This window comes from Vicia villosa, linkage group LG4 (assembly GCF_029867415.1).
Source record: "Vicia villosa cultivar HV-30 ecotype Madison, WI linkage group LG4, Vvil1.0, whole genome shotgun sequence".
NCBI lineage: Eukaryota > Viridiplantae > Streptophyta > Magnoliopsida > Fabales > Fabaceae > Vicia > Vicia villosa.
This window is the reverse complement of record NC_081183.1, coordinates 145,360,188-145,376,414: the sequence shown is the minus strand read 5'-3', so window position 1 is coordinate 145,376,414 and position 16,227 is coordinate 145,360,188. Positions and strand designations below refer to the sequence as shown.

General features: G+C 33.7%; 2 protein-coding genes across 2 annotated transcripts; one reads left to right on the top strand and one right to left on the bottom strand.

Annotated features, from left to right (window-relative positions):
* Window positions 1–7,735: 7,735 nt before the first annotated feature.
* LOC131595398 (fruit protein pKIWI501-like) lies at window positions 7,736–9,224 on the top strand. The gene is made up of 2 exons (XM_058867741.1): window positions 7,736–7,893; window positions 8,389–9,224. Exons 1-2 carry the CDS (start codon window positions 7,879–7,881, stop codon window positions 8,872–8,874), a joined length of 501 nt encoding a protein of 166 aa, XP_058723724.1. The 5' UTR covers window positions 7,736–7,878; the 3' UTR covers window positions 8,875–9,224.
* A 413-nt stretch (window positions 9,225–9,637) lies between these two features.
* On the bottom strand, window positions 9,638–15,192 carry LOC131595397 (E3 ubiquitin-protein ligase UPL5-like). Its single transcript, XM_058867740.1, has 3 exons — window positions 13,405–15,192; window positions 11,719–12,305; window positions 9,638–10,296 (listed from the first exon to the last, which is right to left on the bottom strand). Exons 1-3 carry the CDS (start codon window positions 15,053–15,055, stop codon window positions 10,033–10,035), a joined length of 2,502 nt encoding a protein of 833 aa, XP_058723723.1. The 5' UTR covers window positions 15,056–15,192; the 3' UTR covers window positions 9,638–10,032.
* Window positions 15,193–16,227: the final 1,035 nt, after the last annotated feature.

Here is a 16,227-nt window from a genome sequence, read left to right as displayed (position 1 = left end):
TACATACAAATGATTAGTTAAAAATGGTTATATGAAATAGTATTAATTGAGTTAAGTGTTAAATATATTAGATTAATTGGCTCGAAATGATCGATGAAAGCTCGATATCCAGGAGCACAATGATGGGGTGTTTTTTCATAATTCATCTCATATGTAGACCACCTAAAAAAAGAAATAATTATTACCTAAAAAACAAATAATAAACATATTTTAAAAAATATTTAAAACGTACTTGGTTGCATATGGAAAAGTGTATGGGTTACGATTCACTGGTGCCAGTCTCGGCATTCTCGACCACCCCCAGGCTTGAAGTAAGACTCCACAACCAGCAAAATTATGCATTTCTTTTTTGGCGCATCTTCACAAGTGTTTGTATAGATGTGCTAGAGTTGCAGATCCCCAACTATACTTACCTGTTTTATTAAAATCAGACAATAGTGGTAAATACTGCAGATGTATAGTGTTACCATTAGTATCAGGAAATAATAAACCACTAAAAAGCAACAAAATGTAAACTCTAGCTTTTTGTAGAATTTCTTCGACGGTGGAATCTGCGGTTAATCTCATATGGTTTTCATATTTTTCTCGGAGCCAAGTCATTTTAATGAATTGGCCCTTTCTACTTGTGTTTGTTAATGGTTCACCCAGTAGTTCTTCAGCAATAGAATAAGACATGGATGTAGATCCAGCTACTGCAAAACCAATAATACGTAAACCCATCAACATATGAACATCTTCAAGTGTAATGGTGCATTCACCCGTTGGAAAATAGAAAGTGTGTGTTTCTGGTCGCCATGTTTCGCATAAGGCGAGGAGAAATTTTCTATCTACGCCATAGGAGGTAATGTTTATGACATGGTCAAATCCCGCTTGTTCCAAATACGGGCGAATCATTGCGTCGACTTCAACAAAACTATGTGAACGAGGACGAAATTTGTTTATATCCTAAAATAAAATAATAACAATAAATAAGTCGTTTAACCAAAAATTATAACAAGTGAAGACTATAAAAAAAATGAAGATACTTACATATGCGATAATGTTGCTCGGTGTGCCTCGATGTTCTTCTCCGGGTGTTAACAAAGACATTTTTTGTTAGGAAAGTAAGAAATTATAAGATAGAAATGTTTGATAATTGTATGAGAAGAAATATAGTGGGTGTGAATTTGAATTGAGAAATGTATTTGTAGTGTATAAGAAGAAAGTATTAGAGGACAAATTTAAAATAGTTGGATAAGAATTTTAATGGAATGAATGGGATTTAATTGGTGACAGAAATTTAAATTTTTCGTTGACCATTCCTTAAGGTCCGCAGATCCAATGGGCGGATGCATTAAATTATTTCTAACTTCCGCAACTTCAATGGGCGGACCTATGTAAATGCGTCTGACGGAAACAGTAATATCTTTCCAGTTGCTTTTGCTCTTGTGGAGGGAGAGACCGCAGATGGTTGGGGTTTCTTTCTAAAGAACTTGAGAATGCATGTAGCCCCTCATCCTGGCTTGTGTTTGATTTCAGACAGGCATGCATCAATTGAAAGTGCTTACAATAATCCAGAAAATGGTTGGCATGAGCCTCCATCTGTACATGTCTATTGTATCAGACATATCGCACAAAATTTTATGAGGGAAATTAAGGACCATACCCTCCGAAAAAAAGTGATCAACATGGGTAAGTATATATTTCCTAGTATTATGTTTGGTAATTTATATTTATATGTTAGTAACCCATTTTTTGTAACAATCAGGGTATACTTTGAACCAACCAACATTCCACTACTACCGAAATGAAATTGGTATGGCTAATGGTGATGCTTTAAGATGGCTAGACAATATTCCATTGGAAAAGTGGACGAGGGCATTTGATGGAGGTCGGCGTTGGGGTCACATGACAACAAACCTAATGGAATCGATGAACTCGGTCTTCAAAGGCACACGTAATCTATCTATTACGGCGTTGGTGCGTCTAACATACTATAGGATGGGAACATTATTTGCTGAAAGGGGTGCTAAGTGGAGTGCAGTCTTGAGTTCTAGACAAACATTTACAGAAAGTTGCATGAAGGTGATGAAAGAAGAAACGGCAAAATCCAGCACGCATCAGGTAAGAATATTTGACTACAACCATAACACTTTCAGTGTGAAGGATACAATGGACCATGGTGAAGGAAAGCCTATGGGAGATTACAAGGTAAACCTATGAGATCTTAGGTGTGACTGCGGAAAGTATCAAGCTTGCCGTGTTCCTTGTTCACACATTATTGCTGCATGTTCTGTGGTGCGCCAAGACGCTTATGCTCTGCTGTCCGACGTTTACAAAGTCACAAACTTATTCGGTGTTTACAAAACAAGTTTTCCAGTACTACCATTAGATGAGTATTGGCCCTCCTTTGAAGGAGATCAAATTTGTCACAACCCATTGATGCGGAGGAACAAGAAAGGCCGCCCGGTGAGCTCATGTATTAGAACGAAAATGGACAGATATGATAAGTTGGAGAGAAAATGTGCGTTGTGTCGTCTTCCTGGTCACAACTGAACTAATTGTCCAACTGTTGGAACCAGTAATAACTAGTGTTTCATTTTGTTGTTAAGCTTCTAAATTGTATGCACCATTATTAATTCAGTGTTTTCAATGATTTAATGATGTTTAAAGACCACACAGATCTTTCGCATTTAACATAAATAACATTACAATTACGACAACACATACAACATATATTAAAACAGATAAAAACACTCAACATCAACATTCAAAATCAACAACATTAATTAGTCGATCTAAAAAACATAATTACTGAAACACATCAACGCATCTAGGAGATTACAACCGTCAACACAATATCATCTGGTCTTAACATCATCATGAGGACACGGGCATCATTTAAATAATAATATTATAGTGATATACGTGTATTTAAACTTTATAATTAATAATAATACATTAATATATATTAAAATAAATTTATTAAATAATCTAAATTTTTGTAAACATGTTATAAAATTAAAATTATATATTATTATAATATTTTTAATATATATTAATGTTTTATTATTAATTATAATATTTACTATATTATTTAAATTTAATATTTATTATTAAAAAAAACTGGTTTACACTACTCCACACATTCATTGGGCGGATGTTCCATGTCATCTTGAAGGTTCCGCCATTCAAAGAGCGGATGTGCTATCATGTTTTTTATTTATTTTTAAAATGATATATTGAGATTATTTGTGAAAAGTGTGGTATATTGGGTACAATATTCTAAAAAGATGGTACATGGGTAAAAAATTCTAACATAATTGCCGCATGAGAATATGCAAAGAGTTCAAAAGCCTATTACTTACATGTTAGTCTCTACTTTTCTCATACGCTCTGCATACCCCAACAATTGTTACCCTTCAAATCTAAAGAAAAAAAATCTTATATTAACCATCATCAATTTATTTTTAACCAAAATCAATTTTTAAACAATAATTCGTTTAAAATTTATTTTCGTCATCTCATTATCAAACCACAATTGATAAACTCTATGACCGTCCAAAAACACAACACAGCCTTGCTCTAATCTAATCAGCATGTACTTGGGCACTTACTTGTTCCAGTTACAAAGAAGCAGCAAATTTCAAAACGACAAGTCAGAAATCGCTGTCTGAAACCAAATTGCAATTGACCACAGCAACAATTTCTAGTTTGAGTCAGAAAAAAATTGAAGTGCTTACGTGAAGATGTAGATGTGAGTCACTTATGTCCATCCCAAAACTACGTGTTTACACGCTGGAACCAATATTCTTTAATAAAACAACATCACAAAAATAAAAAGAATAGAATATACGAAGATGATGCATGAAAAAGAATCTATTGCGAGACTGGATTATGAGTGAAGGTCCCACAAGTTGGAATGATTCAGTCACCTGGTTGGAAAGCTCACTATAACATGTTCTACCACGTAAAGGAATCAAGCCCATAATGGTTGGGTTTTTAGACAGCTAGACATCAATGTGTTGGTCCTAGTCAGCATTGATGTGGAAGGTTCTTATTGGTTGATATTAAGGTTAATGGTTCTAAATCAAACATCAAGATGTCGTTGTCTGTCTAATTAGTGATGCCTCTCCACCGCCCTTGAAACTTGATTAACTTTTGTCGCTTAATAGATCATATTTTGTGGTAAAATGTCATAATAAGTTATAAATTCTTGAATAGAGTACATAGTATGAACTGGAAATTGAGATAGTATTACCATCTGATCAAGGTTTTAACAAGAATTGCGGATGGCATAAAAGTTTTTGTTCAGATGTTGTGATGTTAGTCGCAGTGTAAATTAATCATAATTTATTTTTAATTTATTATTATGAATACCTATGAATGTATTGGCATCTTGCCGTTTTTGCTTTTTTTATAACCTTGCTTCTGATAACAAATAACCTTTTTATGAATAGAATTAAAAATATATTGATACTTTAGATCGATGAGCATGATCATGAAGATCCAAGATAATATTTTTAATTTTTAATTATTTCATGGCCAACATGATGGTGTCTAGTGTCTAGTACCAAAACAACAATAATACTTAGAAATAAAAACATAAATAAAGGACAAAGGCTAAATTAGTAGCGTGATTCGTGATATGATCATATCATGCGCGATTTATCAATTGTAAATTATAAAATTGTGATATTAATTCTTTCATTTTTAAGATATCAATTTGATAAATGTTATATTTCGATAAATAGGATTTTGTTAGTTTGAATATAATATTTTGGATTTAAATTTGGACCTTAAAGTAGTGCTTATATTATCTATGAATGCTATGAGATTAAAGATAACTAAAGATAATGCATAGTCACTGTAAACTAATTTTACATCATTAATCGTTAGTTAGATCAGTAGAAATTAACGTTGAATTTAGTAGGAAAGATCACGATTCGATCTTCACAACTGCAATTGGGAGAGAATTTGACCCACTTAATATTAGACTATTAGAGTTTGGATATCCCCGAATCAGACTATACTGATAGTAATAAGTTAAAAAAATTATTTTAAATTATAATATTCTGTCATGTTCAGTATTTTTAAATTAAAATTGTGATTTAGTTAGATATGCACTCCTTATTAATTATAAAAAAAATATTTTTTTTTTCATAAATATTATATTTTAAATTTAAATTTGGATCTTATAATTGGGGTCCGGATAAACAAACGTAATGATTTAAGTAAGAGAATGGATTGAAATGAAGTCTTGAGGAGTGCTAGCAACACTCTCTTTTTAACACTCTCTCAAACACCCATTTTTTTATTGGTTGAAATATGTGTGAGTCTCTCATTTTAAAAATAGATCTCACATAAAGTGATAGAATCCACAGATGTTTCAACCAATAAGAGAGTGAGTAGAGAGTGTTCTTAGTATTTCTCATAATGTCTTTTAAAAATTGTCTGAAAGTTATTTAATTGAGATTTTTAATTGAGTAAATATTTATTTTTTTAATATTCTAAATTTAATATATTAAATAGAGGAAGTTATTTAATTGAGATTTTTCAAAACTTTCATATAACTTTTTGAATTATAATGAAAATTTATTTTTCATATTCTAAAGTAAATATGCTAAATAACAATAGTTATTTCGTGAAGATTTCTGACATGGCACATCGAACGGCTGTAACAGGGCCCATGTCACGAGTGTACGACGTGGAAAGCATAGCCATGTGGGACCACGTGGATATTTCATCTTTTACGAAAAGATAGGTTCCCAATGCTGCTATGCATGAAAAATAACACAGATCAATTCAATTCAAGGAACCAAAAGTTATCGACGCAATTAACTTCTTTTTCTTTCTTGTTTTTTCTTTCCTATTTTTTTCTCAAGTGGGTCCATTTTTTCTTTTCGATTTTGGACTGTAATAATCATCATGGGTCCCTCATTATGCACCGGCCTAGTTTCTTTCTTGCCTTTTCAATCTCTTCAATGTCCTTTCAAATTTTGCTTGCTAAAGCTAAATTACAAACCAGTATTAAAAAATCTAATTACTAGTACTATAGCCACTTACCTAATATAACTAGATTCAATCAATATACTAACATTAGAAATATTACTATAATTAATTTTCTAAATTTGTGTACGGTTTTCACACCATCGGTGTGTTTTATTGAATTTTTTCACCCAATTTGTTTTTCGAATTTATGTTTATTTATCTATTTTTTATTATTTATGCTGCATCTGGGTGCCTAGTTGGCTAAACTTTTATAGTATGGTCCGGGAAAGGAAGAGTGGACTCTAATATAGTGTGTAGTACACATATTTTAAGGTGTTACTATAAACACAAAGAAACTTCACCATCAAACAACAAATGAGAACCCTACTCAACTACAAAGAGTTTCCCCTTCAATAAAAAGTGAAAATGGTGGGGCTGTCAAATACAATTTTGAGGTTTAAGACCAAAATATGTAAACATATTCAAATATAAATAATAAATGTTAGATACTACTCTTCTAACTTGTATATATTGCAAAATTATAAAATTTAGATCAATATATTATCGGTTTAGTCAAGATAATTAAGTTAATTGTCGAAGTAGTGAATTATTGATCAATTGATTGAAAAAATTCATATTAGAAAAAAATTGGCACACACAAATTAAATTATATAATATTATTAAAAATTTACAGTTTATATATATATATATATATATATATATATATATATATATATATATATATATATATAATATTTTTTAAGCAAATATAATACTTCAGGCCAGTTTGTTTTAAAATTATTTTAAAAAATATTTAAAATCATTTTTATAAATTAAAAAATGAGTTAAAAGGTAGTGCACTGACAGTGTAAAATAGTTTTACACTGTCATCTAATAGGAAGTCATGAATGTGCCATGTCGTTAAAGTTTTTTTTAAATAAAAGAATGTTTTAATTAGATGCATGGTGGTGATTGGTTGACAGTGTAAAAATATTTTACATTGTCAGTGCATGACCCATTTTCTCTTAAAAAATTAATTTTGACATCAAATAATATCAATATACAATATTAAAATTAAAAGATAGTTAAAATCAAAAAATTTCAACAAAAAAAGATTACATTTTAAAAATAATTTCTTGAAAAAATTATTCAAAATAGCTTTAAATTTAATTGATTATTAAAAAATATATTAAAATGCTTAAAATAACATTATAAGAAAAACTATTTAAACCTATTTTTCATTTGGAGCCATTTTAAAAAAAAAAATGTATAACACTGTAAAAAATTATTTTTCAATATTGAAACAAATACACCCTTAATCTAATATATATTATTTTAAACTAATATATAATATTAGTTTGGTTTGAAGCTCTGATTAGAAAAATGTTGGAACCTCACACTAAACATAATGATAACATCATCGTTTAAAAAAACGAAAATGTCAAGTTGGTGCAAATAAAACCCTGAACCTAAAACATAGCAATAATGTTGAATAACCAATTATTCATGCTGCATTTGAATATCCAATTATACAAATAAATACTTCCTTTTTTTATTAAGACTTCATTTCAATATATACATACATGCATCAAAATTATTAATCGCATTTTTTATTTGCAGAGATAAATAAACAAAAGGAAAAAAACATTGACAACTAGACATATTGATGTCTTTTAATTGATGTCAGTGGCATGATCAATCTGGTTGAAAAAGATTCTGACAGGTGATCACTCACACACACCACACTACACATGTACATTTCTACTACTATTCATCACTTTATGCAACTATATATACCACCCTAACTTTGATCACTTCTTCATCTCACTCACTACCACTCTTAATTTCTCTTTTTATTCTTCATTCACACACCCTTCACCTTTTATTCAATCCCTCTCACCTTTCCAAATGGCCAGTGTTGAGGTAAAATAACTCAATAACATACATAGTTTCTTTTTTTCTTTTTAGCCAAGATACATAGCTACTTTGTGACATCTAATAGATCATAGTCACATACAAGGCAATATCATAGATCAAACATATACTATATAATGCTAAATAATATAATATACTGCTGCTAAGCATTCTATATAGACCTTTTTATTCTTGTACCCTAAGCAAAAATCTTTGAACAATTTATTACTCAAATTTTTCTATTTGTACAAAATCTTAAGTTTGTTCTATAATTAAGCAGTCTATTTTGTGTTGTCTTCAGATCAGCAAACCTACCATTCCCCATCGTATCTAGCAAATCTCTTCCACTTTTTTTTAGTTTAAGTTCTATTAATGTCATACTAATTAACACTGTATTTTAGTAACACATTAGAGGATATGTAGTTTTTTATTTATTTGATGTTTCATTTGTGTATACTACTAGACTACAAGATTTTGTTAAATGAAGATGGTACTTAATTGCAGGTTGCACACCAAGCACCACCAACAACAGTGCAAGAAAATGAAACAAAGCCTGAGATAATCAAGACAGCGGAAACAACTCCAGAACAACCAGCCACTGAAGTTCCTGCTACAGAACAACCAGAATCCGAAGTTCTGGCCACTGAAGTACCAACAGCAGAAACAACCGAAGAACCAACAGAAACACCTGCAGCAGAACAAACTGTAGATGCTCCAGAAACCCAAGATCCACTTGAAGTTGAAAACAAGGAAGTGGTAACAGAGGAAGCAAAGGAAGAGAACTCGGAAGCACCTAAGGAAACTGAGGAATCGGTTGAAGAAGTGAAGGAAGATGCGGAAGCAGTAGTGGAGGAGCCAGTAGCAACTACTGAAAATGAGTCAGCAGCCCCACCAGCAGCAACTGCAGAGGATGTGATTGAGAACAAACCAGTTGAATCAGTGGAAGCTCCAGCAGCAGAGGAAGTTCCAGCTGAGAATCCCGAAGCTTAAACCAATGGAAGGGGTGTGAATGGAACTGGTAAAAAAAGGAAGTTTAAATTAATGGTTCTAGTTGTTGGGATCGGGTCTACCATTTTGCATGTCATCAAGGTTGAAAAGCTTTTCTATTAATTATTTCTTTAGTTTCCTTTCCTTTATTAAAGTTTATTATTGTTATTATGGTAAGGCTTTTGGATATGGTTATTTGTATGGCACTTGGCTCCACATCTGCATATATATACATGCTGAGTGGTGGACATGTGAAACTCTATTAAGGGGCTATAGTTCTTAAGAAGGTTTGTCATGGTGTGTTACTGTGTTTCTCTCTAGATTTGAATAAATAATATTTATTTTATATTCTAGTCTTTGTCCCAACAATTTATCATCTTATGTTTCTTCACAAAATCTTCTTAAGAATTTGTTCTCCATCCTGCTGAGGTTCTAAAAATCATTAGAGTTGAAACGGAAGGGAAAAAATGGGTTAGTATATTAACAATACACGACTAAGTGTAAGTGGTGTAAGGTTTTTTAAAAGGTAATATATTTATAAGTTAAATATTCGATATAACATTGATTTTCTTCATTGCAACCTCAAGATTCAAAACAATTGAAGCTCGAAACGAAGAGAGAGATATGCTGGCAAAATAACTCACCAGACATACTTCAGATTTTTAAAGAGTGAGCCTGTCATGAGTTAATATCACTCCATAAATCTTCAGAGTGAAGAGGAATTGCATTGCTTCCTTCACATCTTAAAATATATATATTTCACGAGATTATGATATTAAATAAAAGATAAATTATTCGAACACAAATAGAACAAATATGCTGTCGCCAGAATTAAAAAGAATGATAAATTAATTGTAGGACTTATAGAAATGCTAATTCTTAATAATGTCAAGAGTTGCTCTTGGAGCATGGCTAACCCATAGCAATATACTAATATAACCAAACACCAAAACTGATTTTCTTCAATCCGGTTTCCTTGACTCTTGACCCCCTCATATAAACACTGCACAGGAGATCAAGGACAGTGCCACCCAGAATTGATTTGAGAAGCAGAACAAAAAGCCTTCTAGACTATCGTTTCAAATCCTAAATTTGTACAAAGGTGTGAAATGGTATTTCTAAGTGAAATCAAAAGATTCAAAACCACTTCTCTATTCACCATTATGGAATACCAAAACTGCAGCTCATGTGTTCTTGAGTGATGAGTCCAAGGCGATCTTGCATGATAGTTATAGAAGAATACGGGGGAAAGGACAGCTCGTAAAGACATGTGTGAGATGTGGGCAAGTGATTTTCAGGTTCGTTCGATTTGCAAATGGATAGATGGGAAGCCAAACCACGAAAACCTTCAACTGGTAAACATTTCACAGATGTCCAAAAGAACAGAAGAACCTTCTTTTGCTCCACCGACATTCTCCCAACAATCTGCCAAGTTATTTTTTGATAGAATAGAATGCTAAAACATTAAACACTGAGTAGCTTGCTTTTAGTTAAATAATAACTCGAACTATTTTTTTAGTAATAATAATGATATATAAGTCATGAGAACTTACTGTGCAGATTTATTGCATGTGAACATAAATTGAAGCCATAAAACTATAACATAAATTGCATGCTATAACATTGATATTAACAAGATTCTGCCAAGTTAAATATGGCTGCACTATGTTATATATTAGTGTCATTTGATCCATCTATCCAACCACACTCATATGAAAAGACTTGGTTTTTATTATAAACCAGGTATCAAAAGCATGGTTTCAATGCAGTAGTTAAAAACATGTTACTATTCGGAGGCATACATGAACTGAAGGGAGACATTTATACAAAATGTAGCAAATCAAAAGTTGAACCTAACAGGGGTTAAGTGTAACACTGATGATACTTCTAGAGACTCTTATGCATATCTACTAGTGCTGGAATCTTCAGAGATTACAAGGGTTTTTTTCTAGGATTTTCTTCTCAACCGCTTGTATCGCTAGTCCAATAAATGCTGGAATTAATTGTTGCCGTGTTAGCGGGAGAAATGGCTCATGCTAAGGGTTGGCGTAATTTGCTTGAATGTGATTCTATGATGGTGTTTCATGTTTTTTCTAATATTAAAATTGTGCCTTAAATGTTTCAAAATCGTTAGTCGAACTGTCTCTACTTAATCACAGTTTTCGTTTCAAAGTGTCTCATGTCTTTAGAGAAAAGATTGGTTGTGTTGATGGTCTTGCTAATGCAGATTTCAGTAATAAAGTTTGTTTGGTGGAGTTCTTAACCTACTTGTATTAGGGATGACTTTACTAGAAATAGATGTGGTCTTCCAAACTTCAGATTTTATTAGAGTTTTTATTATGTGTGCACCAACACTCTTTTCCTTCGCCGTGTTTTATCCCACCATGTTTTCTTGATAAGGTTTTTAATGAGGCCCTTGTCTGTTTTATCTGTGTCATTGGATTTTGTAGTCCGTCTAAAATTTTCTTTTTCCTATGTTTTTGACAATATGTTCCTTTTAGGCGCTGCAAAGTGATGCTTCTGCACCTCTTTGATTTTTTATTTTTTTAATAGACACAATTTGGTCATGGAAGTAGAGAAACTTAACAAGTAATCAAGATTAGAGGAGAGGGAAACAGGGAAAGTCTTAGAGAGCATCATGTAGCAGATATATGTTGCCTAATAAAGTCTGCCTATAAAAATTCATATAGGGGGAAATTGGTTTAGTTTGTTCTTCAATATGAAAATAATTGTAATAAATCTACACTCGCCATTTGAAAAATAAGGAAATGGGGAAAATAAAATAAAAAGAAGTGAAGATAAAGAAAGGTAAAGACAATGTAATTCCATAAGATCAGCTCTACATACCTCCCAAAACCAAGATATTTGTCGATCGATCTCTTTATAGCCATCGTACTCAGTATGTGCCTTCCAATCTTCAACAGAAATGGCATTTTCACTACCACGCAACATCCGATCAAGATCTTCAAGGTCTAAATATCGAAAGAATTCTAGCCTTTTGCCATATATAATATCATCAAACCCCGTAGCAAAATGTGATACCTGCTCAGATATGGATGTTACAAAACGATTCTGTATAAGAAGATCAACATACATCTCCCTATTCTTACTATCCACAACAATGCTTTCGCCGCCAGGGCAAAGCTCTATCACCCTCCTGTGTCCTAATTCCTCCTCCACCTCTATAGAAAATGTCAGTCCTAATACATCTGTATCAATATAATCAGCATTCATCTCCAATATTTTCTTGTAGCCATGATACAGCATAGGATCTGCATCCCGGATATCTTCTAAAGTAATATTGTTTCCAGCCAATTGCTTGAAAAACACACGATCAAAAACAATGCCCACGTGCACCTTACTCTTCAAAGCTAATGCAATCATACGTCCAGAGAAGCTGAAGTACTTCAGGTGCAGAGGATCTACCTTAGATGCTGCAGACAAGCAGAAGAATTTTATCCTAAATATTATTGCACATAAGCTCTTCAATAATATCTATTGATTAAATATATACAGAAAAAGACTAATACTAGTGTTATACAATGTCTCCCGATCCAAACCTAAACAATGGGAACTCAAGTTTTATGGCAAAATGCTAATGACAAGTGTTGTGAATAATGTACTTTTTATATATTTTTACTATGATTAGTAGTATTTTGTATTTAGACCGTTAGTCAAGCTGATTAGGTTACAATACTTTATATAAGAAAAATTAGTGCTTGTATATTATTCATACCGAAATATATAATATATTCAGTTTTACAGTTAAGACAATTAGTATTTACACAATCCAGAGTTGATTGGTGGACTGACCAGTCACCACCAGTCCACTTAATACTCCTTTTTTTACCTTTTTTATCTCACTACAGTGGGCTCATTACTCAGACTCATTGGATTTAAAATAGTCTATTTAAACAGTATAGTACATACGCAACTTAAAAATATTCAGACATAATTTCTGCGGTAATCTATCAATTCCTAACAACCTTATGTTGCAAGGTTGTCAAGTTTGATCAAATCTGGACAGCTCCCTGTTTTGGTTTAGTTGAATCACCTATGGCAGCCCAGATATGAAGTTCTATTTAGGGAGAAGAAAGAGGTTTCAAAGGGAGAAGTCCCTTGTAAAACGGAAAGTTATTAAAGCACCTCTACTACCGAGAGGAACCATTGCTACTGATAGAGAAATAAATGACCTAACCTCAACTAAATTATTGGGGTGTTTACTCTACCACTAAGTTTACTGCCTTTCAGCTGAAGTCTGGCATTTTGTAACTTATAGAGTAGGTTGTGTTTAACCTTTGAACTAACATTTTGTTCTGTAGGGACCTAACTTATTGAGTAATTATTTTACAGAAGAGTCTTATGCCTTTGAGCACTGCATCAACATTCTATTATCCTAAGAAATATCATTGTCAAAAGAAAACGAGAACAATGTAACTGTCACCAGCATTAAGAAAACGAGAACAATGTAATTACCATCAAAAGTACTCCGAATGCATGACAAGCAGAAGAGAAAAATTATGGGAAACTCACCAGCATTAGGAAAAAATCTACTTTGATCATCTGGACATGCCAAATAAAGAGTATTTCTTGGATTAAATATTTCCTGACACACCAAAACAAACCACTCCCTCAGTACACCCCGTCCTCTAGCATCCTCATTCTTGAATTCCACTAATAGACCACCCTCCAGAGAATCAGGCTTAGCTCTTGATATGTACTCGAAAGATTCATCCAAAACCTGAGACCTGTCAATAAGCATCTCAAATTCTAATACTTCATATTTTAAGACAGGGAATAGAATCATCGCCAAATGCCTCCTAGATTCAAAATTGGTCACACCGATGTTCTCGAGAACCCATCGATGATCATCAGTTATCTCCGCGTACCAAACAATAAGATAAGATAGCATATTTTTTCGATGCAACAAAACTCCCCAAAACATCTCTTCTGCACCGCTATAGAGCTTAGAGATGTGATACAATTCCGTCAAGATGAAAAGATAATGAGACCGCCCACAATGGGTAGCATCCCTATCCTCTTCTCCTTGTTCCTTGTTAGCCAAGCAATTCTCCATGAATTGAAGACACTCGTCCATTTTGCTTAATAACTGAATAAATACAATACGTAGCTGATCAACTACTCCTGCAAGCGAGGGATCTTCCGCATAATGAACTCCACAATTCTTGAATTCGCCTTCTTGCTCGGCCATTCCCTCCCTCAAAGGTGTTGAGAAATTCACAAAACCCCGAACATCAGAGCATGAAATCTCCCCGGAGTTCACACAACTCATACTTGAATCCAAATACTTCAACAACCCATCTGCAACCTCGCGAACACAGTAAGAAACACCTTGAAGCAAAACCCTCCGCTTCGAATTCCTAAAGAGAACACCAACATGCGCTAACAAAGTCGCAAAACCATTCCGGCAATAAACATACAAAAGATTATCAGACTTACATCCTACCCCTCTAAGCATTTCACAAAACTCCAACACAACTTCAATGTACAAACCCTGCAACGTTATGCACTTAACTTCTAAACTTTTTTGCACAAATCCCCTAATAGACAAATCAGCAATAGTCTTATTAGAAGCCCAAGGGGACATTAAGAGATTCACCAACAATGCAGGAATTTTCATAAACATAAAAACACCAAAATATTCAGGATTATCCATGTACTTCTTGAAGTGATTTTCAATAAGAACGTAAGTATCACATACCACTTCATTTCTACAAAGACAGCGAATCAACGAGACAATTCCTTGTGTGGCTCTCCACACAACAGGACACCCTATACTCTTCAAACGTCCAACCAATTGAAGATTCGCATCGTTTTCGACCCCGCATTCACCAAGATTCTGCTCTACCCGAAGCTCTTTTCCTTTATATATTAATCTTAGATAAACAACGGGAACTTTGATCTTGCGCGAAATCTGCACAAGAAGCGTTTCCACTGTATCCTCTCTTGAAGCGCGAATCACTAACGTGTCACACTTCCACATCATGCGGACGAAGAATTGTAACCGCGACGACCTCGTTTTACGTTTCTTGTTCTTCTTTGAGGAGGAAGGTATAGAGACGTTGATTAAGCGTGGCGGGTGGCGGTCGGCGGTGGCGGTGGCGTCGGCGATGAACTGTTTGTGGAAAGCAATGACGGTGAGGGTTTGGAAAGGTGACGACATTGACGTTAACCCTCACCGCCGTGACGGAAGAGAAGACGAGGAGTGAGAAGGAAGCTAAGTTACCGGTGACGGTTACAGTGAGTGAGTGATGAAATGAAAGTTGTTGAGTTGTTGTTATATTAGTATATGTTGTGTGTAGTCTTGTACAAGTCTAATTGGGCAGTGATAATAATGCAGTTTGAGTTTCCATGTGAAAAAGTACTAATACTGTAATAAAGATTTCATTTTTTTCAAATTTCATAATTATGTTTCAATTTTAGATGTAATGGACAATTTGATGATTCGATGATTTACAGCGGCGCGAGGTACACTTGCATGGTTAGCATTCCATTGCTTAAGTAAGTTCAAAATTCAAGAATAGTGTAGTGAAAAGTGGAGATATCTTGTTTTCAGTGTGAACTGACGTATATACATTGAGTCAAGTGAAGTGGATTGGAGATGAATTGGCCTCATCCATTTGGGCCTTTTTCGTCGGTCTGAATGGTTGCCCTCGAGACTTTATTGAGCACTGAGAGGGTCGGGGAAGTCTTAAGTGATGTTGGTCGGCCTCCAAGATGTCGTCTGATGGGAATTGGAACTGAAACGCTTGGAATCATTTGAGATAGGAGTGGAGAACAAGTGCATTAAACGCACTTCCATCTTTGAAAAGTTTCATTGTCTTTTTCTAACATGTGTGATGATGCAACAAGTTTGGATATAGTGCGACTTACAGAGCACTCGAGTGTACTTGAGTTTGCATGTATTTTCAAGGAGAAATCCAATCGTTAATCTCGTAACTCCTCTTCTTTGCTTATCTGGATTCACTACAAGAAAATTAGTGTTTTACGACATAAAAATTGTGACAGTTGCTTGATAACTGTCGTAATTGGCATATAGAGACAGTGGTTACGACGGTTGACACCAACCGTCCCGAAAATCTATGTCACGACGGCAAAATTAACTGTCCTAATATTGTTTTTACGACTGTAAAACAACCGTCGCACCACTTAACCTCTCATCACACGAGTTTCTCACCAAAAGCTATGTCACGACGGTAAAATTAACCGCCCATAAACTCATTTCATGACAGTAAAACACACGTCGCGCCCCTTAACCTTTCATCATCACCAAAAGTTATATCACGTCGGTAAAATTAACCGTCCTAAAACTCATTTCACGACAGTAAAACACCC